General features: G+C 45.1%; 1 protein-coding gene across 1 annotated transcript; it reads left to right on the top strand.

The window, feature by feature from the left end:
• The first annotated feature begins 1,967 nt into the window (after positions 1 to 1,967).
• On the top strand, positions 1,968 to 25,029 carry LOC122402471 (tyrosine-protein kinase Drl). Its single transcript, XM_043405290.1, has 8 exons — positions 1,968 to 2,521; positions 16,831 to 16,958; positions 19,923 to 20,329; positions 20,517 to 20,702; positions 21,417 to 21,555; positions 22,008 to 22,300; positions 22,895 to 23,054; positions 23,481 to 25,029. Exons 1-8 carry the CDS (start codon positions 2,422 to 2,424, stop codon positions 23,727 to 23,729), a joined length of 1,662 nt encoding a protein of 553 aa, XP_043261225.1. The 5' UTR covers positions 1,968 to 2,421; the 3' UTR covers positions 23,730 to 25,029.
• Positions 25,030 to 25,518: the final 489 nt, after the last annotated feature.

The following is a 25,518-nucleotide window of genomic DNA, read 5'->3' as shown; positions in this document are numbered from 1 at the left end:
CGATCAAATATATAATAAGCGAATAAGTTACTGATAATCCTTTTAAGGGATAGTACTAGTCAAATTAAAACGGACGAAAAAACCATCGTTAAAACAGTTGTCGTTTTCAAGGTACAGTAAGCTCGACACAATTCAAAGAGTTTATCGAACCATTTCTCAAAAATGTATCCCCTTCGAGCTCGACAAGCGATAAGTTGGTAACAGTTACGAGATATTCATCGATAAATACCTGTACATCGTGTTCCAGTATCGAAGTTCTGTACGCGGGATCCCTCGAGCGATATCGATAAAATATAAAATAGTAATGAAGCTAACCATATAATCGTCGAGATTAAGTTGATGGGCGCATGACGAGCACCTGAACAGACCAAGAGAGTAGAGGGAACGGTAGGGTGAAATGATCGAACGAATTCGCTCTTCTTGGAGGCAGCTACCAACCGGCAATAGTGAGAGATTGGGCTCGTAGATGAACGTGTCCGAGCAATCCTTCTCGCAATTCACCTTGTACAACAGAGTAATCACCCTCGATGTTTTTCTCCTCGTCCTGAGTTACCTCGAATTTTTTTTGTTGCTGCTCGTGAGGTTTTCAATCAACCGCGAATTTGCAAAACGAGTCCTGCCCCCCTCTCCTTCTTCGCTCATCCTTTCTCTGTCCCTTCGGAATATCCGTTGTCCCTTTTCAATCCTTGGACCGTAATAACGACGTTTGGTAATCAACCGGGTTCTGATAGACCAGAGAAACGATGAAAAAAGAGAGACGCGATTCGTAAAGGCTACGTGGGCGTTCTCGTCCATAATAGATCTTGAATTATGTAAAGAACGAGGGGGAAATTATAGTAAACTGTACGGCCGATTAAATACGAGGATGCTCCGCGATGCAGTTTCGATTTTCTTTAGAGTATCGTTTATTTGCTAGGAAAGTGAAGCCACTAAAAATTACTGATCCTTTTATCTTTCTTCCCCGGCGTCCATTCGAAATCTCTTTTCTGCATACTACGTTCCCTTTATACGTCTTACGGCACGTTAAGTAAAAGGAATGCACCTCCCAAGTTGTAGCCTGTGGGTAAAAAAATAATAATAAATAAAAAGTACTTATCTCGTAAGAAGATATTCTAACCTCAAACCCGGTTCGGTTCTCAGTATCGTACCCGCGTAACCGGGTTAACCAATGCACGATGACCTGATTAACCCGCTTAATCCACTCTTTACGGAAAGTTACGCTACTACGATTAATCCGCTCTTAAAAGTACAATTTGCAATGACCTCGTCTATGCGTATACTTACTTCTGTCTTTTGAGTTAGGCAACCAGTTCTGAACAGGTTAACCTGTTCTTTGTATGACTTGGGAGCCGTTCTCTCTTGGGTTACTATAGGTTACTGTAACCAGCTTTGGTTAACCGGGTTACGGTTGAGGTTATACGGCGGTTAGAATCTCCGCTCGTAAGCGAAATTAGTTGAATCGAGAGTGGGCCTGCTGGAACGAAATATCAAAACTGAGCTGGCCGCGAAGGGTTAAAAAACAAATAAGTTCGTAACGGTCGCGCGTGTACGACGAGAAAATGCAACAAGTACCATCCGAGTAAACGAAACAAAAGCGCGGGCTGCATCTAATTCCCGGGCAACGGTTTTGCTGCTCCGATTTTGTCAGACAGACAGCGCGTAACGTTTACCTGGGCCTGCTTCGCGACACCAGCAGGGAGTAGTTTGGTATCTCCGAAAATGCCGCTTGATTGTGCCCCCTCGTAAATCTCAACGGCATGTTTGCGAATCGCAATTTTAATTATCCCCTCGGCTCGACGCTTCGAAACACCGAGGCCATCCGATCCGTGCGACGCCTGCAACGAGCGGACTCTCGTGGGTGGACCTCGGCCACGTTCGGCCGAACTCGGTTAGTTTCGGCGCGGCGAGTCTGCGTCGACCTCAGTCGACCCATGGCGGTCGGAGCACACAACTGGTTGTGGCTTTCGCGAAGCAGGTATGTTGCGCGCTCCTTAGTGCGTGCATTCTTGCCACTTCGCGTCATCTGTTTTCCGTTCAACGTTTTCGTCGTTCGCTTCACGCGCTGTCTATCGAGCAAACGACCGCTGTCGTACCGTCTCGTTAACGCGTTCCAATCGCAATAATCCGGGCAGAGTGCCGTTACACGATTGAACGCGATTTTTCATGCGACGAACTGTCAAAAGATCCGATCGGTTGGAAGAGGCTGAGCAGTATCCGTCGGGGCTTATTTTCATTCGACTGTGAATACGGTAACGGAGTAACACGCTGTCACGTGTGACTACGCCCGTGAAATTGTTGGCAATTTGCGATAACCCGCGGACCATGAATCGAGTTAGAAGACTTTAACGTTGTCCGTAGCGTAACGTAACGCGTGTTTACGGGTGCTCGTACGTACAACCGGTTAAGCACGTGGTGGACACGATGCTCTTGAAATTGGCAGTGTTGCTGTCCGTCCTCGTGCGGCCAGGTGCAAGTTACTTCAACCTCTTCCTCAGCCAAGCAGAAGTGCGGAAACTAATGGGTAAGCGAAAGTAGGCAATTCTTTCACGGTCGCTTTTACGCTTATACTAGATCGTTGTGCGTTTCTCGGCTGTCATGCTTTTTATCAGTTCGAACGTTTTAAGAGGGTAACCTTTTTTTCTTAACCGTGAATGATGTATCAAAGGTTACATTTGTTTGGTCGAGCAAACATAATTCCTATGGATGAGTCGACGATTGAGTTTGTAATATTATTTTTTATCTGGATTATATGAATTTTTCTTTCGTATACATTCGTTATAAAGTACATTTATTATTGTTGTTATTCATCAATAATCAGAATTTCACGACTCCGAAACAAACAGTTTGCGTAGGTCAAAACGAGCAAAGATTAAAGTAAAGCTCGCGCAATAATTATCTTGATTTATTACGTGTTATTTATACAGAGTATCTACTTGAAATTTATAACGTTTAAAATCCTGCTATCTGGTATCGATAAAACTGCAAAATCTAAAAAGATTATTGCTTCGCGTTTATCCTATACATTCTTGTACCTTTGACGATCAAACTTGTACAATTAATTCGAATATCTCCGATTCGATCAAAAACGATTTTTCAATTCGATCATCTCAACGAATGCATCTGTGTATATGACCTCGTTGAAAGCCTAACCATCGATCGGAAGTCCATTAGGGTAGTAGTGCTCAGCATTATAATTGAGCACCGAACAGTGAAGAATTGCTTGCGTCAAAGGCTCGTAGTGCCGAGGTTCGAGCTAGTTAACAAATAATTATTACTATACACCATTCATATGGCAAACCCATTACCTTTGCGAACTTGTTATGGATGATGATTCGAATACGTATTAACTCTAGGATGACTTATGTTGCCCCTACTGACTCCATGCAATTCTAAATTGTACATAGCGTTTGTACAATTAGGTATATTGTATTTTGCTATTTTGAATTATTGCCTTTCGTTGAAATTAATTATGACTATCTCACTAGCATGTTACATTATCTTTTTTTATTCGTAGTCGAATTTAAACCTAATAATTTGGGTTTTCTATGTATTTCAGATAACTTACGTCTGCGAGTACTGTTACCTTATTCGTTATATTTGCGCACTACTTGTTCGCCATGAGCTAGTTTTGGATCAAGGTTCGAAAGTGTACCGATGAGTAGGTACTTCGATGTTAGAAAGAATAGAGTTGCAACTAGCACTCGAACGTCTCCCACGTTATTTAAAAAGCTACTTTTCTAGCTACTTAAGCTTCAATAAAGAGCCTTGCAGACCACGTTCTTCAATCCCGATTACAGTTTATAATCCAAGGGATTCAAATCTAGGCTACCAGATGGCCTCTCCTTAGCTGAAATGAACTCTGGCGCATTGTTCCGTAGCCACTCGAGTATCTTTTACCTTGTAAGCTAAATCGAAGACTCGTTGGAAAATCCGCCTTTGTCTTCGAAGGAAAGTCGTACTCAGGAGTTTCGATACCTCGATGAGTTCGGCCATGTAAATTAGCTTTTGTCTTTGACCTCGTTCACCTGGATACCTGCTCCTCCAAACAGAGGTGACAATTAACAATTCTAAAAGTACGACCATCCTTATTTTAATAATATCTAAACCAGAGCATTTGTCTCTCGTACTTTGCAAACGCTGTTCGCGAACACAATTTGCCCGAGCCTGTCGAACAGCAATGGCGGACACCATTGTGCCGCAATTGTCCAATCAAAACGCGACCGATTGCGCACGTCGTCCGTAGCGAGGTTCAGCGACCCATTAAAACCACGGAAGGGTCTCTAACGTCGTTGATTTTAGACAACCCGACAAATCCGTGCGACGATACGCCCGGGGATAGACTTGTTCCGTTCGTTTTCCTTTCCTACCCCGCGGCGCGAGGCCGGGTTTTCATTTGTAGCCAGGCTGCTAAGCCAGGAATCGTCGTCGTGGCTGTTGCGGAGGACTCGGTGTACCGGAAACGGATAAAAGCCACTCGACGCCGCGAACTTTCCAATATTTCCGCCATAACTTCCACGGCGGTGGATAATTCGCTCTCGGCTCGTTGATCCGCGAAAACCGTTCGGCTGGTTGCCTTGCATCGCCGCGTGATGCAAAGGGGCTGAGAGCGAGAAAGAGAGACGTATGTTCCGACGACACCTGAACCACCGCGAATCGTCGATTCGCCCTTGCGGGGAACGCGCTCGCGCGTGGGATTGCGCGTTTTCAGGCGCGCACTTTGCGCCTTGTTCCACGGTCGACGACACGCATTTCATATGCATCTGTACGTGCACCCCTCCTCCTCCTCCTGCTTCTCTACCTCCTTCTCGCCACCCCCCTCAAACCCCACGGTTAACTTGATCATGGTCGCGTCAAGAGCTTCGCGCGAAATCGTATTGTATTTAGCGTCGGGGCCGAATAGAATAGAACGAGCGAAAAGAATCGTATTGCACGGCCAGCTATTTAGAGATGGCGTCATTAATTGCGCTGGAAACGAGCCGTTCTTAGAATCTACCGCCGATATTTGGTGCCGTGTTTCTCGAGGGGGTAGTTGTTCGTTGAAAGCGAGCATCGTCGAACGGTACAATCCCGTCTGAGGTTTTCACTCGGTTGTTTTACGTTGAGAATAATGTTGGTCGAAAGGAACGCCTCTTGCAAAATTTAGAAACCACCGTTACAGAAAGCAACGCCGAGATACAAGAGTAGTTCCCATGCAAATCACCGCGAGTGTGAAAACGTTACTGCATGGCGTGCTGTTTTCTGACCTGCTCTTATCCGTACGACTGTGTTTCGTCGCCATTTCGCGATAACGTAGTGCGTGACGGGGAAGAAACGTTGGACGTGGAAGAAGGTTCGTCGGATAACACGGGGCGTAGCAATATACGCCGGGATATAATAAAATGTTATAACGAGGTCCTTGTTAAGCGGATACGGCACGGGGTGCCGGGCCCCAAGACCAGGTTCTAGTTTGTTTAGACACCGAATAATCAATAGTCTTGGTTTTATTTTTCTACGAGACCCGGGCTCCGTCCCCGTTGTTCTTTTTCGTTACTTTCTCATTTTAGTCGGATGGCCACGCTACCGCTACAGACCTTCGTAGATAGAGCTCCTGATACCGATTTCGGAGGGTCTCTTGGGTCGCTCTCCATATGGACCCCACGGCTTTTTCGAGGCTGCACTCTCACACGCTTCCTGGAAGAACCAGCTCTCCAATTTCGTTATTTACTATAAGGTTTCCCGTCTTCGCTTACAGACCATTCCGTGTTAAATCGTGTAAGATTTGACACCGTGGTTATCGACTTTTTTTCAAACCCAGAGTATTCGGTAACCCAAGCTAGCGACGGCTTCGAGACCGTTCAAAACGATTTTGTAACTTCACCAATATATACCCACCCCTGCACCGAAGTGCACGCGAGTTTTAAAGAAAAAGAATTTATGTCTGAAGCTTTTTGTCACAGTTTTGTTCTCCACTTCGATTGAGTCTTTTATACTTATCTGAAACTATATGCTACTGCATCGGTATTGTGTAGCGTTCGCGTCGGATAAGATAACTTCGAATTCCATCGATGCCAAGGCGCATTCCTATTTCTCTAATTTCTCGCTCTTCGAATCGCCGAGCGAATCACGAGACTCCCGACTGGTTAGATACTTTGTAATTAAGAAAAATTCTATCCCCGGCGTGATTAATAATTTATCGCGTGTCGACGGTTGAAACGACGCTATCTTTATGCCAGGGTAACATTCCCTTTATTGAGCGTCGTTAATATTTACGTCGAATAATAACTTTTAACGACACTGGCTGCGATAAGTCCTGCGGTAACGAAACCTGCCTCGTATCTCTGTTTCGTGATTAATTTATTATGCTCCGTGGTTAATTGCAATAGTGCAACAGTATAAACGTGATTGCTCCCAATTAGGCGAGTACTAGAGTGTCCCTGAAGCCCTGAAATCTACGTTTGTACCACCCTGTGTTCTTCGAACAGACCGCGTCCCGAGTATTCCGTTCCTTATTATTTGATTCTTCCGTAAAGATGAAGATTAGCAAGAAGTTCGCTACGTATGCGTTTACGCGTAATTATAGCACAACGGCGGAAACGCGTAGTGCTACTAACAACAGAAATAAAGCACAATATATCGAGAAAATTACAATTAGGAGCATTAAAAATCTTCGACGTATTTATAGGATATAAAGGATGCGATATAGTCATTTTTCGAGACATTCCCGGAGTTAACTGAACCTGATCGACCCACATCTTATCCTTCTAATCCTTACTGCAGGATCCAAATATTCTTTTACTAATTTAGCTTTTCAAATCTAGTCATTCTAGCCATTCTAGTCCCTTTGTCGACAAATTCTGATTCATGCTACAGTACATCTCACACAATGCTCCCTTCTATTATTCTCGCTCCTACTCCAAAACTCTTAAGTACCTAAGCAACTCCAACCACAGAGACATTTGAACGCTAAGCCATTAGCTGGAAGCTTTGTTGGTTTGTTTCTGAATACCTTCAATTATTGTACATGCAACGCCATAGTTTAGGGTAAAATGTCTAAATTTCTCGTATCGCCGATTCGTCGGCCCAACGAATTCGCGTACGGGAATAGAAACGAGGCTCGTTGTAAAATTAATACGTCCAATCAGGAAAACGTCAAACCGCGATGATCCACACGAGCAACATCCGTCAGAAGTCCGCGTCAAAACACGAAAGTAATGTGCACTCGGACAATCTCCCGCCGGAGGCGGTGTGTTGCTCGTGTGAGTTCGGGCTCGGGGTCCGACCTTAGCTAGTTAGGGCCTGACAGGCCCATCTTGATGTTACCAGGAGGAGTGGGGCGGCCTCAAAGGTCCCGCCGGGGCTCCGTGAAAACGTTTATGCACGCACAGTGGCGTAGCGAACGACGGACTAGCGAAACATTAGGCCTCCGCCGTCCGTTTGCCGCGAAACGTACGAATCGCGAGAGGACGGTAAATCGGTCTATAATTCAGCCAGCGACGCGGTGCATTAAATTCCCAGGAAACTCCGGGATAATCACGGTGTTCCTGGGTTTCATCGTACGGGAGAAAATTGCGCGAATAGACACGGGGGACGGTGAGGTTAGGGGGAGGAGAAAAAAAAAATTACGATAAAGATAAGAGTGGGCAGATATAGAGAAAAATATTGCGAGATCGTATCTGTCGATGCAAGGAGTGACAGAGAGCGATGCGTTACGAGGGAAAGGCCGCGAAGATTCTCGTGTACGGTTTCAAGATGGGCCGGCGGACGGATGCTGCACCGTTGTCCGCATCAATCTTCGACTCCTCGTTAAGATCCGCGCCTTAAGTTTTCGCTGGTGTGCGTCGGCTCGTTTCGTTCGGCTTACGTGCCAGGGACACTCCGCGGGATGTGTTGGTCGGACATTTACATAAAGAGCCGTCGGAAGAGACGCCGGGACCCCCGTGGATTTTCTTCCAACGGAGAACCAGAGACACGGCCCTTTCCTCGCGTCTTTTATTTCTACCGAACGAACGATGAAAATTTCGCAACGATACTTTGCAAACTTTCGATACGCGACGTAACTTTTTTCGAAGAACGAGCTCATCGGCGAAAAGAGATCCACGGTAATACGCAGCACGCTTTGTAATAAAGATAGAAAGCATCGTAGATCGAATGGAACTCGCGTATTCCTCCTGAGGCTTCAGAAGTGTGTAATCACGAGGGTGAAAATGTTGCACCCTACTTTCCCGGAGCCCTCTAGAGATATCTCCTTCCTGTCAAGAGCTATCATGAAAAAAATACATTTCGAAGAGACCTATTTCTGTACTATGCTCTTAACATATGTCTGCGTGTGTTATTGGAGATTATCGTTGCACTGCTCGAATGCATAATATATTTTTTATTTTTTTTTACCTTGTATATGTTTACATTAGAGATAATTCGTGTGTTTTACCGAAGAGGATTAAAGAACAGGTCCGAACTATTATTCATTTTCATGAATAATGAAATAGTAGCGATATTTATGACTAGACTGCGGATGTTTATGCATTTATGGGAAATTGTAATTCTCGACAAACTACAGAAAGCACTTAATATGCAAAAATATAAGAAATACTTAAAGTAAAATACGAATTATTATATTTAGGAGTTGAGACAATCCTCTACGAAGCTCCCATTTATGACTCGAGATGTCATATACATAATTTATATAATTGCGGTATCACAATTGGTACTTAACAATTGTTAATAACAAACCATCGTCCTTCTACTTTGTCTATTCGCCTAGTTTTTCTACGGTCGTTAACGAGAATATTCATCAATTCCTCGGCGTTATCCATCCAAAGAATCTTTTAATCCCCGTTCCTGCGTCTGTTTTGGTTTCCACATAGCGAGTTCTGAGTGACAGGATCTTAACGAGCATCTGCTTCTCGAAGATGAGTCGTCGTTCCTTCTGAATCCTCTGCGGGGAAAAAAACATGGCGCGCACTTGTAGTACTTACGGGGTCCATCCCTTGATTCAATAGGAGATCGTGATCGGATCCACCCAGAGAATACATCTTCCTTTACATATATACATTCGTAAATAACGCTCGACCCAATACCAACTATGCTCTCGCGGCGGGAGAAAACATTTTTCTAACCGACTTTGAAGCATTGGCCCTTAGACGGGGTGACTCGGCAAACTAGAACTCGAACTCTTTGGGCCATAAACATTTCCTGACAACTGGGACCCAGAAGTGGACACAGGTCCTCGAATTTACGTTGTGGTCACTGTATTTACTCGTTCGTAGAGTTTCAAATTTTTATTTCTGACTTTAACAAAACTAATGCTCGATCTTTATTCTTCGATGTGTGAATAAAATTTCGACGCAAAAATCGCGCTGTGACCGTAACGGAAACGGAATGAGACGCGTCGACGCTTACCAGCGCGACTGCGTTTTTGCGTTTCGAGTGGCCCGTCTTGTTCTTTGTCATGTTCCTGACAGCAGACGGAATTCCGAACTTGTCTCTCGAATTATCGTGGCATCGGCGCCAGGGAAAGGAACACGTGGTGAGACTCGTTTAAAAATTCGAAGCCTTCGGACCATAGATATGCCATCTCATCCGGGGTCCTCGGGATCCCCGCAGCAGGGGTTGCACTGCCTTTTTGTGTTCGATGTCCTTCGTTCTTCTTGTCCGGAGTACGTCCTTGTACAGGGAACCGTCTCATCCCTTGGTAGCCTCTGGTGATAAATCGCACATGACAAACCCTTCGTATTGCCGGTGGGACTCCTGACGGAAGATTGATCTCTCCAGAGACACACGGAGAGCGGTTCCAGGTCGTCGTGGTACGCGAGGTACTTGTAGGTCAGTTCTTTTCCTGGAATTCAGGATGCATTTGCGCGCCAGTCGTGGCCTCCGCAGCGCGCAGAAAAAGAGCGAAGATTGGTAATTGTTATTTCGCGAACCACATTCGTTACGGGATTACTAATTCCGTTTCGCAATTTGCGATCAAAGGCTTGGGCAGGTTTAGCACCTTATTGTCTCAATAATAAAATGCAACGTCTTTGGATATTTTACTACAGTTTAAGGGTCTCCCATCGTGCCCCTAAAAGTCTACTACGATACAACTTTTAATTCTTTGTGAAAAAAAAACTGAAAAGAAAACTTTAATTTAAACGCACCGTACCAATCGCGCTCGTTTTCTAAGAACGATTCTTAGCGAAGCCAAACGGCTCGAAGGAATTATTCCCTTACATAATTCGAAAATAAAAGGACCGGTCGCGCGACGTGGCGAGCCCGACAGCTCGGAAGATTAAATCCGAGAGAAAGACGGTTTGCAACGGATCCGAGAGGATCGGTATAGCCGGTTCTTTGAAGCCGATTTCCTAGGGAATCCTTCTTAACGAGGGCTGTCGATCGCGGGGCACGAACGCGCCGCAAACGAAAGGACACGTTCGATTCGACGTCACGATAAATTCAGTCGTCGCGTAATCCTCTTCGCGTCCGAGTCCTGATTGCTGGCTCGGGTGCCATATGTCCCCTCGACAGCGGCGACAACGTCTCAATCAGCCCACCCATCTGTCAGTCTTCGTGCTGTAGGCCTTTACTATCGCTACCGGGCGATACAGAATACGAAATCGCGTTTCGAGGGTGCACGGGGCCGGGAACAATATTATTTTAACTCCCGATGCCAGGAATCACGACTCGGAACCGTCGCCAGGTTTGCTTTTGCTTCCCGTTTCGCTGGCCCTCCACCCTCGATAAATAAACGGGGACCCTGGTTTACCTATAACGCAGATAGCCCATCGTTGGACAATGAATCAGATTCGAGGGTGTGGTTTAGCCCGAAAGGAGAAAAAAGAAGGGCACGGTTGGAATTTCATAAAAGAATAACTATCCGATGCATCGGCTTGACGCTTTGCAGTATCGTTTACTCGTGTCTCGCCAAGTTACGTGAATTTTTATTAGGTTGTCGGTATTCTGAAATTGACGAGGATAAAATTTGTAATTTGATAGAAAGGAAACAAGATTTGTCAGTTCGGGGAATTTCTGAAATTTTATACGCAGCAACATCAACATTGTATTGCGTCGAAGTGACGACAACCATTCCCCTGTTGGAATAAAATTTTTCACGAGTCGAAGCACGAGTAACGGGCCGAGGAAATTGCTGAAAAATTGCTGAAGGGTGCGTCGAAAGTTGAACCGTGTAACCCGACGAATCTTTACGATCGACAGTGGAGGATGTCGAGGATTTCAACGAAATCGTAACGAAACGCCCCGACAGGAAAGTTTCCTTAATCCTTCCGCTGGCGAGGGGTTGTAAAGCAGACGGTTGGATTTCGGAAAGACTTGAAAAAGTATCCCCGAAACGACGAAATAACCGGGCGCGCGCTTTGGCTCGTTTCTTTTTTTTTCTTTCTTTCCGTCCGGTTTCTCTTTCCTTCTTCTCACGTACGATCCTCCGGAGTGAATTATAACTGGTGTCGCGCGAAGTTACGCCTTCCTGGATGTGACCTATGGCCCGCGAGGGAGAAGAGAGACGGAGAATCGGGCCTGGCAATAACGGAGGAAGATAAAGTTTGAAGGAAAGGAGAGAGTACGAACGACGTCCAGGACTTGACCAGGACTTATGGGTTATTCAAGAGAGACCCCCGTTGGCGGAGGAAGAACCCACGTATTCGTTCGATATATGCTAAGCAGTTAGCCTTCTGTATTATACAGGGTGGGGTAGCGAAAAGTATACGCTCGAATGTCACCGTTTGAGTTTGAACTTGCGTACAAATGGCAAGAACGATCGCTCGTTCGGTTCGAGATCGTTCCTCTCGAGATGGTTGCTTCTCGACACGCACATCATGCATTGTCAGACTTAAGTAGACCTCCAAGCGTTGGGTACAAAATTAACGAAACTTGCGATTCAGCCATCGTCTATGAAAACTAAAATTAACGAGAGCTTCATGCAAAACAGACTGGTTACAACTTTCGAGACCCGGCGAGTTTTCGAAACTTTCAAGACCAATCGAGCCCTTCGAGTATCGACTAACGCACCAAGTATTCGAAAACTTCGGTCTCGGAAGTTTCGAATCTCCCGAGACAAAGATTGGAACGCCCGTCGCTGTTTCCAACCTCAACAATATCGAGCCTAACTGCGGCCGAATGGCGCGAAAGTTTTCACAGCCAATTGAAAAAGATCGCAACAACCGGGACACACGCAGCCTGTAGGTGTACGGGTACAGCCCTGAGCTCACACGTGGGTGAGACTGTGGCGATATATGGATGTTTGCATACGTGGACCCGGGTATATACGCACGCCCACGTTGTTCGTACGCGCCGGGCGAGTAAATGAAAAATATCCCGTGCTGCAGCCAGCAGCACGCGTTTCCACACACGCAACAGACCGTACACTTGCACATATAAATGCGAACTCGTTAGTACGAGCGTACGTGGATACGTTATTAGATCTCCCGAGGCTGCGTGTCGAGGTATCGGCGAGAACCAGCTGCCTGATCTGGTCGTTAACCTCATCTCGCGGATCATTTTTGGATCAGCCTGGCGAGTTCAAGTTTCCGTAGAAAACACTCATCGTAGATCCGCGATGAACTTCTCCGTAAATCGTTAGTCGCGTCCGGCCATGCTGGCTCTGAGAAACTGGTACTTCGGAGTTTCGCACGTACGTACACGTCTTCGGTACGAAGTTTGTCCGGAGCCCAGCCGTTCGCTGACGCTTCGAAAATACTTCTTCTTGCTGACAGAATCCAGGAAACTAACAAACAACCTGATTGACAATTTTCGAAGATATTAAACATCCAAGTTTTATAAACATTTAACGATGCAAGACACGTCTCCAAAAAGATGTTACTTCACATTTTCGACTTATTTTTTCATCTAGATTCACCCCATTTCCACTTGTACTACTAGTTCGGTAGCACCCTGTATATTGTAATTTATATATTTTTTAGGAGACGAACGATAATCGGATCGAACCTGATCCATTTTACGGCCTCGAGGCTGGTGTGTTTCGGAGTCGCGCAGGGATCGAAGAGAAATCGGAGCGGGTTTATTGTGCACGGGCGTCGTGATGTTTAAATCCAATATTTTCCGTTCCTTCGAGCTGCAATTCACCCTTCTGCCTTTTCCTTTTTCTGTGCGGGTCCCTCTTGCCCCCGCCGCCCGCCGTCATTTCTTTCTAAAGCCCTCGCCACGGGAAGATCTCGTTATAAGCGTACCGTGGGTTTTACGCTGGGAAGGTGTTGGGTTTCTGACCCAAAGCCTTGGGGTCCCCCGGAGCACGGGGGACAGAGGACTCGACGGGGCCCCCGCAGCCAGCCTGCTGCAATTCAGCGGGCCCTTTTTTTCAGGCTCCCTCTTTATACGGCGACTCTTGGAGCTTCGCTCGTCAACTCGCTTCTATACCGTATTTTGACAGCGGGGGACACCGGTGGCCTGCGAAATTTTGCCGGCTGTTTCGCGCCTCAAGCAATCGAAGATACGTGCACGCTTTCCGTCTTTATCTCGAACCATTGTCCGGACCACTTTTTTCCCCCCCTGGTCTTTTGTCAGGCACACGTTAGAACGCCTTAGATGTTCCCCGTGAACGTCGTCGCTGCTGTTTTTAAATACACCTTGTCGTGGACGCGGCTCGAGATTATTTTTCACCATCGCCCACGCTCTTCAAAGTTGCAGAACTCGTAAATATTATTTACTTGCGATTCTATCCGTCTAAGAAGTCTCGTATATGTCTTATCTTTTGATAAACTTTGTCAAGAAGCAATAGTCCATTACAATTTTTTATTTAAAAAAAAAAAGAAGCATACCCCGTATAGCGTTTGGAATCTACCACGAGGCAATAAAATGTACTCCCCGTTTTGTTCTGGCAAAGTAGCCGACCCCTTTGGAGCGTACTTGGTAAGCGCATCAAAGGGCTCGAAAGAATAGAGGAAAAATGCACGTCAGAATTTGCGACGGTGAGGGCTTTCATACGTTTGTCTCATCCCTTAGACGTTGATCGATACCTGTGTGTAAGGCTCACCGAGCCGCCAGGGTAGCCTGAGTTTCCTTAGTACCTTATCTTTGGTCTCGCACGTTTTCCGGGTGTCAGCAGGCGGTAGGGTTCCGTAACAGCGAGAGTTCAGCTACAGCGGGAACAAAATCAACTGTCCGCTCGGTGGTATAGAAGCTTTCTATAGCAATTGGCTAGCCCGCTGTCGAGCAGACACTTAACCAACAGAACGAAATGGCAGGAGTCGTCCTAACGGTGCAAGTCCTTTTCGAACGATTTGACAAGTGGCCGTGCGCGTCCAGGTGATTTTTAACCGACTATAGAGGTCTCTGTAGTTAGAGATCGTACATGTTCCAAGAGGAAAGGTTCGAAGTGCCGTAGAACCCCTCGTGACAATTGTGTCTGGCACTCGTTGTCGAGTGTCGACGCCTTCGTTGAAAGGGCTCTCTCTCTTTCTGCAGCCTCCTTCATCTTTTTCTTTTCCCTTTGCCGCTCTTGCTTGCACTTTGGCCCGCTATGAGCGTACCAGACATCAAAGGATCTTTGGTGTACGGCCACCCCTCGGTCGCCTACATGCGAGGCTCCCGCATAAATGCGTGAAAGAAGATCCAACTACAACCCTGACTAGATAAGGACGTTAAGGGCGCGTAAGCTGGTAACGAGATCGCGGCTAGGTTACCAAGCGGTGAACACGAACTACGACAACGTTTGTGTTTACGACGTGCAGGTCGATTGATGTCGTTCGAGGATAGCCACCCTTGTGTTATTCGCGTAAAAGTTAGTTTCAGTCGATTATGAAACGTCCAGGTGAACTTAAAAAGTCTGCTTGATCAAGAGGAAGTCGTAAACCGCCACCCGTCGACTCTTGGCGGCGATGGCGTGGATGGCGTCCATTCCTGGATAACTGCCACCTCCAATTCTAGGAATCACCGACCATAATTTGCCCTTGTACATACAAATAACTTACGAAGTTTAATCACATTTCGATGTTTGTGAGGAAACATCCTCCTCCAAATATAGATCAACGTGTACCCAACTGGCCCTCGAACAACAAACGATGTGCAACAGTCGGATACAGTAAAAATCTAATTATCCGACATAGTCGGGACTGGAGCAGTGGCAGAAAAACAAAGATGCCGGATAAATTGGATAAAGATTTTTTTTCTCAAAAGTGCGTAGGATTTCGAACGATTTGAAATATTTTAATTTGGCAGCCAGATTAAGCCACGAATGTAAGGTGTAGGTGTAAGGTCTACTTGTATACCTCGTTTTCTTTTCTCTCTTCCCACACGAGCGTAGACCGATATTCAAGAACGTGTTCTGTTGTTGCAAGTTTGTCGAATAGTGGAGACTACGCTGCTTTTCGAAGAAGTTATTCAAATAGGTCAGCCATTATTTGGAATGAATGTACCAGCAGGACTGCGTCGTAATCTTAAACCGATATTGTTCGGGTGGTACCTTTTCCAGCTCGTCGAAACGGAGAAACTTCCGTCTCCCAATGACTCAGTGACTCCCGACAAAAGTCAGGATCATCAATACCCGGGTAACATCTATAAAAGTGTCTTGTTCACGGAGGGACGAGGGTTTCGATTTTTAGTGGCGATAATACCAGCGTGGTTCCAACGATCGGGGCGTAATTATTTTCCGAGTGGATCCTACGGTGTATTCGGCGTCTTTTTTACGACAGACGGTGCTCCGGGTCCCCAGGAGGGAAGGCGAAGAGAGGTTCTCGTGGTTGAAGGAACGGGCAGCGCTGAGGTCGTGGGTATACGATATCTGATGCAGAAAACCGGTAAAGGCCGAAGGCCGATGGAACCAAGAGGGCTGGGGGGATGGCGAACGAAGGAGAAGGACCAAAAGCAAAGACACGATTGTGGGGCCATGGCACATTGTCTTCGGGTGACTTAAAAATCCAACTCGTGCCTCGTTAACCGTCCTATCTGATACAACGAGCATAGGCCCTCGAAGGGAGTACACGACGTGGGCTCGCCTCCTCTTCCCTTCCGCGCGATCTTTCCCTCCCTCGTTTCTATTTTCTTTTTTTTTCTTCTCGTTTCATCCTCCACCTTCGCCGGTTCGTCCACGTGACCTTGCGGCTCCTGAAAGTGAACTCTGCCAGGGGATTACTTGGTAGCGTAACATCGAATTGCCACGGTGTTCGTGAACATCCAGTCGTTCGAACGTTCGCCACCCCTACGAAATGGCATTTAAAAAACTTCGGTGGAATTTTAACCGTCAGGTTAAAAAATGTATCGATGAAAATGGCCACGCATCGTAATGTTCGACTTTGTTGAAACCACCTTCTTTCTGCCTCCGTCGCTTCGTAAATCGTTGCCAGGAGAAACTCTCTCGTTTCGCTTTGGTTCACACGATTTGTATTCGTATCCGACCAGTCGATTGCTCTCGAGACATTGCTTCACGCGTCCCTTCGGAGATAGCTTTGACACTAACTACTCGAAAGGCTCGTTTCTTTCGCTCTTTATCTATCGCTGATTAGAAGCAATCTTTCTCGTTCGTTTTCCAGCGGCTGCGACCCACCTTCCATTTCTCCTCCGTTATCTGATTAACGCGCGAACTTTCTTCCGCCACTCTAACTCAACGGCGTCTCGACGAACGAGGTACTAATTTTTACCTTTGAAATACTGTTAGACGTCTCTACGAGATGTAGTTTCGTTTCAAACTTACTCTTAGGATCTTAATTTTCATTTAAGTCGGAGGGTAGTTTCCTTCGAACGCCTCTATCTCCGCGCCAGGTCTCGTCAGAATCCGAGATCGTCGATCGAACGATACCGTTGCATTGCCCTGGTCGACTCGCAGCACCCTATCCGGGTAGAATATTAACCGCGAAACGTTGGCGACTTTCTTGTAAAAGAAGAAACTCTTGTCTTTTGTTTCAGGTCTCCAGGCGGAATTGTTTTACGTGAGGGAGGGCGTCATAAACGAGTACGCAATTAAATTTGTCGTGCCGGTGCCGGCGCAGGTTCACAAGCTGCATTTCACTTGGGAAAATCTCGCGGGCAGACCGGTAAGTTTTACAAAGAGGCGCGGTTCTCTTCGATGTAAATCGTCAGAGGGAAGAGAGGATTTGAGAAAAAAATCAAAAGAAAAAACGCGAGACCCGAAGGAAACGCGAAACGGTAATGGAAAAGAGACACGCCCGTCGCGCACTCGAAACGTCTTCCGCGTGCTTTATTTCTCATTTACGTTTCTTTGATTTCTCCGCTGGTTGCCGGATCAAAGTCACCACGGGCTCGAAAGAAAGGTGAATTCGCTCGTTAACGAAGGAATCCGCGTCGTCTTGGCGCGATATCGCAGACGGGGAAACTCTTTCGCCCGGATGAATCCTCCGCGAGCACGTTTCAAGCTTCGACGGACACCGAGCAACCATTTTCCCCGATCCTTGTTCCCTTTTCTTCCGCGTACTTTCGAGGCGTGTCCCTTCGTCCGCCCCTTTCTTCGAGTCACTGGGTATACACGATAGGCAAACACAGTGCCGAGGAAATTTTATTCGCGAATAACTAGCTTCAAACGCGTAATTTCTTACTCAGCGATGTCGTAGCATAGTGGATTTAAATTCATACTTAGACTTATTAATAGTGGATTTATATGCAAAAATATGAGAAACACTTAAAGTAAGATAATTATTGTATTTAGGAAACAACCCTCTGCAAAGCTCTGATATGAATTTGCATAAAGAAGATCCGCAGTCTGCTTATTAATTATATCGATGTAAATAATGCTTTGACTTGATCGAAGACGTTACTTTATATTTATATATTTTATTTAACTTTGTCATCCATTGGGTTCTCGGCACGATGCCAGTGGCGCATATTTCCCTCCGTATTCGACACTCCATCGAAACGAATTTACCAAGCGGCTTCCGTCTCGACGAGGACTCATCTTTCTTTTGAATGGTTTAAAATTTTCCTACCGTGAACTATTCTCGAGAGAATTTTCAATAACGAATCGCGGATCTCTTGCGATTTATTAACCGAGTCGTACCGTTCAAGTTAATATTGTGCTGACAGCGAGTGGGACGGTTGAAACGAACGAGGAGAGTACTTTATGAGAAATGTAATTTAGCATGCAATGTTGTAGTAATAATAGGAGCCGCGCAGTAAAATTGCTGTAACTCTTTCCTGTGAAATTAATTTCTCTTAGCATAGGTCAGCGTGTATCTCGTACGTAATAATTTATTATTAGACTCTTGGATACATTCGATGATTATAGCTCTAATCGAATCACCTGTTTCTTTAAAAATATTAACAAATTTAATTTTTCGATCGAATAAACAGTTCACGAGTGAATTGTTGGTCGTCTGTTGTTCGACGAATATTTTTCCCCGACTCTGTCGACGAATCGAGTAAAACCGTCGATACGTACCTGTTCACGATTACGGTACTGTGACAAACTGGCGGCGAAAAGTTGGTAGAATGCGGCACGGTGTCGGATTGACTCGTCGACGATGTGCAGAAAAAAAGGACAGGACCGAGAGTAGGACAAAGTGGTCCAGCCACTTCTCCGAGCTGTCTCGTTGGAAGGAAGAGGAAGAAAGAGGGACGGAAAGCTGGAGACTGATGACCAGCGTCGAGACATCCGTCACCTCCGCGACAAAACCGAGTGTCCCGAACGCTACTTAGGCGAACCGGCTACCTGTCAATCAAACAGACCACTCTCGAACTACACGGATTCTTCCCTTCGGCGAATTCGTTGCGTACTTTCGAATCGATACACTGTACAGAGCGGGGAAACAAATATCACTGGAACCATACTTCTGAAACAACATTGAAACACTGTTTCAAATAATACCATTATTTTTTCTTCAAGTAATTTAAATCACATTTGGATTATGAAATATTCAGTATGAATAATTAAAATAGAATTTACATTTCTATTAAATGTTTAAGCTTTCTTTCAAAATATCATTTGCCTTAGGAAACGAAGAAGGTTGAAAATTACGGTGTTCTAGTTTCTCTGCTCCAGTAGTTTTTTAGTTGACAAGGATTTCGTGCTTTCCCTGAAATTCCGTCAAAAGAATCCATTATGGTACGTCCGCAGAGATTCACGCGACGCGGACGTCTGGCGAGTTGCCCGCAAAATCCTAGACAGCCTACAAGCTGTTCGGTGGCAGGAAAGAAAAGGGAATCGTAAAAATTCCTGACAGTTTAAATCGAACGGTTAGCCGGTTTACAAAGGCATTCATTGTCAGCGCGTAGTTTGCTGCTCGCGGTCATAAAAGACCGCAACGTTGGCAGCCATGGCGGCGGAGTAGCGTGGTAGCGACAAGCCCAGGCAGGTTGACGAGGTGTCTTCTCCGCGGCTAGTTGGGAACCGATCATCATTGCGAGCTGGTAATCAGCTGTGAGCTCTCCCTCTTTAGTCTTCTCTTTCTTTGGTCTATTCTTTCCTTCTTCCATCGAATATCTCGCCTCCTCTGCCGGTTTCTCCTCCGTTCGCTTCTTCCACTCCGTGTTCCTTCGGGATTCTCTTGCCCGCGGTCCTCTGGATTCACTTTGCCCTCCGTTGGGCGCAAATTGTCTTCCGAGAACGCTACGTTTCAGATTATAGGAAGGTTCAACGCTCGCGTGATTACGAGCGAGCAGTAGCAACTTCGTCCCTTACGTCCTTCGACTTTGTTCCATTTGTTTTTCGTCCTACCAGTTCTACGTCGGTTACGTGCTCTGAAAAAAATACCTTTCCACCGTCCGTGGCACCCTTCATCTTTCTTCTCCACGCGTTCGCGCCAACTACTGTTTCTATCTGCATCAGGACTTCTCGGTTATTTGCATCTCTGATGTATGTATATATATTTTTTTATACCCATCAGCTGTTGTAAACATCAAGAATGTTCTTACTCTTATATAAAATTCGATTCTGGTACCTCCCTGTCGTTTGACTGAGGGTTACACAGTCTGAAGTCGATGAAACTTAAGATGGCGGCAAATAACGAAGTTGCAGAACGAATTACGAACGCGTCGTATGTTTCCAGTTGCCATACGCGATGTCGGTGGACATCAGCAATCCGTCGGCGTTGACCAGTTCCCTAAATATATCTCAAGCTGGCGAAATCCCGGTCGGTGGTCTCCAAACTTGGGCCTTGTCGTTGCACTGCGGCCTCTACGACGCGGAAGTCGATCTGAGCCTTCGAATAAATGTCTCTTTATCGAGACGGAACACGACCAGCTTGGACTTCAGGAGGAAGAAAATATGCCTGAAGGATAAGAGCAACGTAGGAGCAGAAGAGGTTCTCGTCGCTGCTTCCGGTTCCACTTCGAGCGGACAAGTGTTCTACGCTGCCATCGGTTGCGCTTGCGCCTTCATTGCTGCCATTTTCGTTCTGGTTATCGCTTACTATGTACGCGATAAAAAAGCCAGGAGACATCGTGATCCTCTTCAGTAAGTCACCTTTCCTTAATTCACCTAACACTCTAATACGGTAAATAATTAGTTCTTCGATGTTCAGAGACAATATTATATCGAAATTTTTAAAGACGTACATTTATATTTGTTCTAATTTAATATTCTTCTTTAACAACGTTAATATTCAGTTTTGTTAAGAACATTGTTATTTTTATCGTTGCAGGGAATCGAGAGGACTTAGTTCCGCGTGCAGCGTGGAAAGAAGCACAGGAGTCGGACCTGCACAAACATTTTTGTCTTCCGAAACACCTCCTCCAGCATCCGCGACTTCCACTTCCACTTACAGACGATTGGACGATCGACCTAGCCGAGAATTGCACGAAAGAATCCAGGAAATCACGGTTCAAAGGTTCTTCAAATTTTACTTATTATTTTCTTTCCAATTTAAACACTTATTGGAAACCAACCTGCAAGAGAACGATCGTTTATCAAAATTAATTTAAGAACATTGCCGTATTTTCTCGGCGCTATTTTATACCTTACACGTTTGAAAAGAACCCGTGCTTTTATCCGCAGTTGTCCCTTACCTATCCAGAACCTGCCTCGTGTTTTCCAGGTTAAGTGGATCGTTCTGCAAGCAGAACAAAAAAGAAATCTTGACATCCTACGTGTTTAAGTACGCTGAACGCGGCGAAGAAATCGTTCAACGATCGATCGACTAGAGAATTATCAAATGAACGCCTGCTGCTCTCAAAGGCACTCGTAACATATCTCGGGGTTCTATTTTTGTTCTGCTCCGACTCGCGAAGAAAAAGAACGTATAAATTTTCCTACGGTATTCATATCGTCTTATTTATAGGCTGAGGTAAAATGCAAATCGTGCATAAAAGATTAAAGAATTTCCGCAATAATATGGCCGCCGTTGTAAAGTTACAACCAAGTTTGACTGTAATTCGTAAAAAATTTTGGGTACGTTAACCCGTTCCGATAATTAGGCGATCGGTTGGGCCTCCTCGTGTAATTTCGTAAAACAGACTCTGAAAGTTTGTACAGAATAATTGTCGGTTCGATCGTTGCTGAACGTCACGAATCTCGTGGTAATCTTGTTCCGCACTTGTTACAGATGCAGGGTACGCCTTCTCAGCATCGAAATGGAAGGCACATTCGGTCGCGTGTACAGAGGCAGTTATCACGAGGAAGGCGCGACTTCCCCGAGGGATGTCCTAGTGAAAACTGCTGCTGAACATGCATCACAATCGCAGGTAAGTAATTTTTACTTTGCCTCCCAATTAAGGAAGCTTCTGCAATAATTACTGATTACATTACGCGGCGCATCTGAATCGGCTTACAATTAATTTGTCGCAACATCGCCATATAATAATTACACGCTCTTCACGTTTCCTGTCTCGTCTTATACGCTCACCGTAATAGGTTCATTTGCACTACGGAGGGTATTGTTCAACATTTTTAGAGCAACAATGCGTATAATTAACTTATTGTACTTTACGTAACGCGTTATAAAAATTAATGCGTCGACACCGATGGAGACTCTTCTTTACCTCGTTTGTTGTTCTTATCTTTACCATATCTTTATGCGAGTTGATTGGAATCGAAACATTGTTCTGGCTGTTCCAATTCTTAAACGATGTCCATCATCATTATTATCGTTATACTCTTCACTGTTTGAACGGGCTCTTAAATTTTGTTGTTAAAGGTTGCTCTTCTCTTGCGAGAGGGTTTAGCGTTGTACGGTTTAAGTCATCCGGTACTGCTCCCCGTTTTGGGTGTTTCCATCGAGGACAGAAGCGCTCCGTTCCTTTTGTATCCACACACCGGCTACAGGAACATGAAGAGGTTCTTGCTGAGGTGCAAGTTGAGCAGCGAGGGGCCACCGAGGGCTCTCACCACGCAAGAAGTCGTGGAAATGGCCCTTCAGGCTGCTAAAGGGGTACAGTATCTTCACAGAAAGAGACTGGTACACAGAGACTTGGCCGCCAGAAATTGCGTGTAAGTACCTACCTAGAATTATTTAAATATTTTTATTCCTAATTGTTCGAAACCACGGATCTCTGCGCGGCCGCGAGAACTTTTAATGAAATAATTATAGAACAAATACTCCCTAAACAAGCGTAGCTCTTTAAAGTGGAAACTTTTTTATTGGATTAATAATTTAATTAAATTCCATTGCAAATGTTTCTTTTTCGACTCCTGTACGAGGCACCTTTTGCAGGATGTACAGCTGAATATTTTAACGCAGCGAATATTTTAGTGGAGGCGTCGTAAACCTAAGGTCGTTACGTTTTGTTACGGGTTCAATTGGCCGTGAACATTAATTAGCCATAAATACGACCGACTCGGGACCTATTTAATTACTGGCTTTGCTACTGTTTCGTTTCGCGGAGATTGCTTCAACGTGGCTCCTAGCAGGAACTTTCCCTTTTTGCGCGACTTTTTGCATCGCCAGAGCGAATCAGTCGACAAATTTAGATCGGGCTACGCTTATTGTGCGTGCCTCTCGTGCCTCCCTGTGTTTGACGTTTATATCGCAGCCCGGATCGCTCGGGAGACGTGTGTTGATGAACGAATGTTAACTTTTATTAGCGTCGACGATGATCTGAGGGTTCAAATCACGGACAACGCCCTGGCCAGAGATCTGTTCCCGCAAGATTATCATTGTCTCGGCGACAACGAAAATCGTCCGATCAAGTGGCTAGCGATTGAAAGCTTGCTCAATAAAACGTTCAGCACTGCTTCCGATGTGGTAAGTGCATCATCTTAACGCTGCTATATTGTTACATTCATTATATTTTTTGGATTGGAAAAAAAACAAACCCAGAGAGAAAAATATTTTTGCAGTATTTAAATATTTGAAAGACGTAGTCCTTCATTTCGAAAAAAAAGGAGTAACCAGCAATCCACTTAAAAAACTCTATGGCGTCTTCTTCTTGGTTACTCCAGACCTATGTAACAGAGAAAGATATTTAATAAAAAACAAACCGAGAGAGAAAAATATTTTTGCAGTATTTAAATATTTGAAAAATGTAGTCCTTAATTTCGAAAAAAAAAGAGTAACCAGCAATCCACTTAAAAAACTCTATGGCGCCTTCTTCTTGGTTACCCCAGATCTATGTAACAGAGATATTTCGGATATTTCAAAACGCGTTTTTATTTTCGGTTGTGTTTTCAGTGGGCATTCGGTGTGTTGTTATGGGAACTGATGACGTTGGCTCAGCAACCGTACGTGGAGGTGGATGCTTTCGAAATGGCTTCGTATCTCCGTGATGGATACAGATTGGCACAGCCAATCAATTGTCCCGACGAGCTGTTCGCGGTGATGGCTTATTGCTGGGCGATGTCCGCCGACGAGAGGCCAACGTTCAGCCAATTGATCGTCTGCCTTCAGGATTTTCACACGCAGTTAACTAGATACGTTTAATCGCTAGAAAAACGCGTGGCATCGCATCCCCATGGCGTTTCCAAGCTATATTGAATCGTGGGAAGAGAGAATTGATGCGAACACGCCGGGAGCATATGTATATAAACAGTAGTACTTAAAAGATTAATGTTTAAATTTGTCGAGAAATGTCGAGTAAATATCGCATGCAATTTGCAAATGCTAGGCTTGTCTAACGAGACTTCGAGTAGACGCGGGTATATGACGCGTATTAATATTTGTAATAGAGGGCAGTAAAGTGTAACAGTAGAGATCGACGCATATATCGTACGACCTGTTCCCACTTTAAACGTTAAGACTGAATCGAATAGTCCACGGAATGGACACGTGTTCGCAATTTATCCGTAGAAGATAGTCGAATATTTTCCAAGGAATAAAAAAACAGCTGCCAAACTCCCTGTGTCATCGTAAACTGCGATTTCGATTTAATTCAGTTACACGGTACGGTGTAGAAAGTCCCCTTGATGAATTTCGAACGATGCGATACGCGTTTCGCTTGCCACGCGAGTGTTTCGAGTGTGCCAATATCCCTTTTTGTATTTTTGTACATATTTACATGCATACTTACTGCAACGAGCTGCGAGGAATGCCCCTAACCGATATCTGCAAGAACGTGAGAGGAATCCGCTTTTTTCGATCGTAAAATACGTTTTTACAGCAGTAATGCTATTACCGTAAAACTTGGAACGTACCTGACCGAGTGTAATACGTATGCTCGATTCAGCTAGAAAGTTTCAAGCTAAAGAGAATGGAAATTGTTATACAATACGTACTCCACATCTTTTCACGATTTTAAATTGCATACGTTTCTTATTCGATCTTAAACTTTCCATAAAAAGTAAATAAAAGTACATACCACCCGAGTAGTAGCCTACACTCTCTTTTTTATTCGTTGACAAACGTTGATCGATCATCGAAACTTCGATATTTTTATTTATAACCTCAAAGAAATTGTTGTCGATCGAATAAACGTCGCAAATAAATACGCTGCACGTCGGTTTTTATTGTTTATCTGTTGTTCGTTTACTTTGGTATTGCCAATAGTGAGATAATCGTTGCCAAAAATTCTGACCGCTAAGTCTGTATTTTCCATGCAGAGGGCATTTCTCTCCAGCGATCCAGTATACATATACATGCGCGTTACCTATAAATAAAGAGTGCCCTCGACGCACGCTCGACTTGCCGAAATCTATGTACATAGCGAAGAAGAGGCGACGTGGTCGAGAAACTACATATATAATGTACAAATCGCGGGCGTTTACGAGCACAATAAACTGATTGATACACGATGTTATTGTTCGTTGTTTCATCGCCGCGAAGCGGTAACGCCATAAAGCTCTCTCGCCGCCCCTTTTTTCCACGAAGGTTACCCGATTCCTTGGTCCTGCTATTTCTGAAGATTCGTCCATCGTTGGCGGGGCAACGGAACCTCAACCAGGGGAAGGGACGAACGCGACGCTGTAAGTTTTTGTTTTCTCGGAAATCGTTCATCAAACCGTGAGATATCGTCTCGCAAACGACTCCTGTAATTCGTGAGTCAAACGGGGAACGTCGGGTGACAAAATTAATAGCGTCTTTCTGCCGTCTTGTTTAAAATGACAGATGAACCCGTGCCTAATTTTCTACTGTCTCCCGCTGGTTCTGTTTCGTATGTAATCGGATACATCGTCCGCGAGGCAGAACGGGTTTCGAGGCAATCTCTAAATTATCTCTTCGGCTTCTTTCGGTAGGCTCGCTCGTGTGACCATTTGCGTTGTACAGAACCAAATGT

The sequence above is a fragment of the Colletes gigas genome, unplaced genomic scaffold, assembly GCF_013123115.1.
Source record: "Colletes gigas isolate AHSC1104 unplaced genomic scaffold, ASM1312311v1 Colletes_gigas_Sc00002, whole genome shotgun sequence".
Classification (NCBI taxonomy): Eukaryota; Metazoa; Arthropoda; class Insecta; order Hymenoptera; family Colletidae; genus Colletes; species Colletes gigas.
Note: the sequence above shows the minus strand (reverse complement) of the source record. Positions and strands in the feature narration are given on the sequence as shown.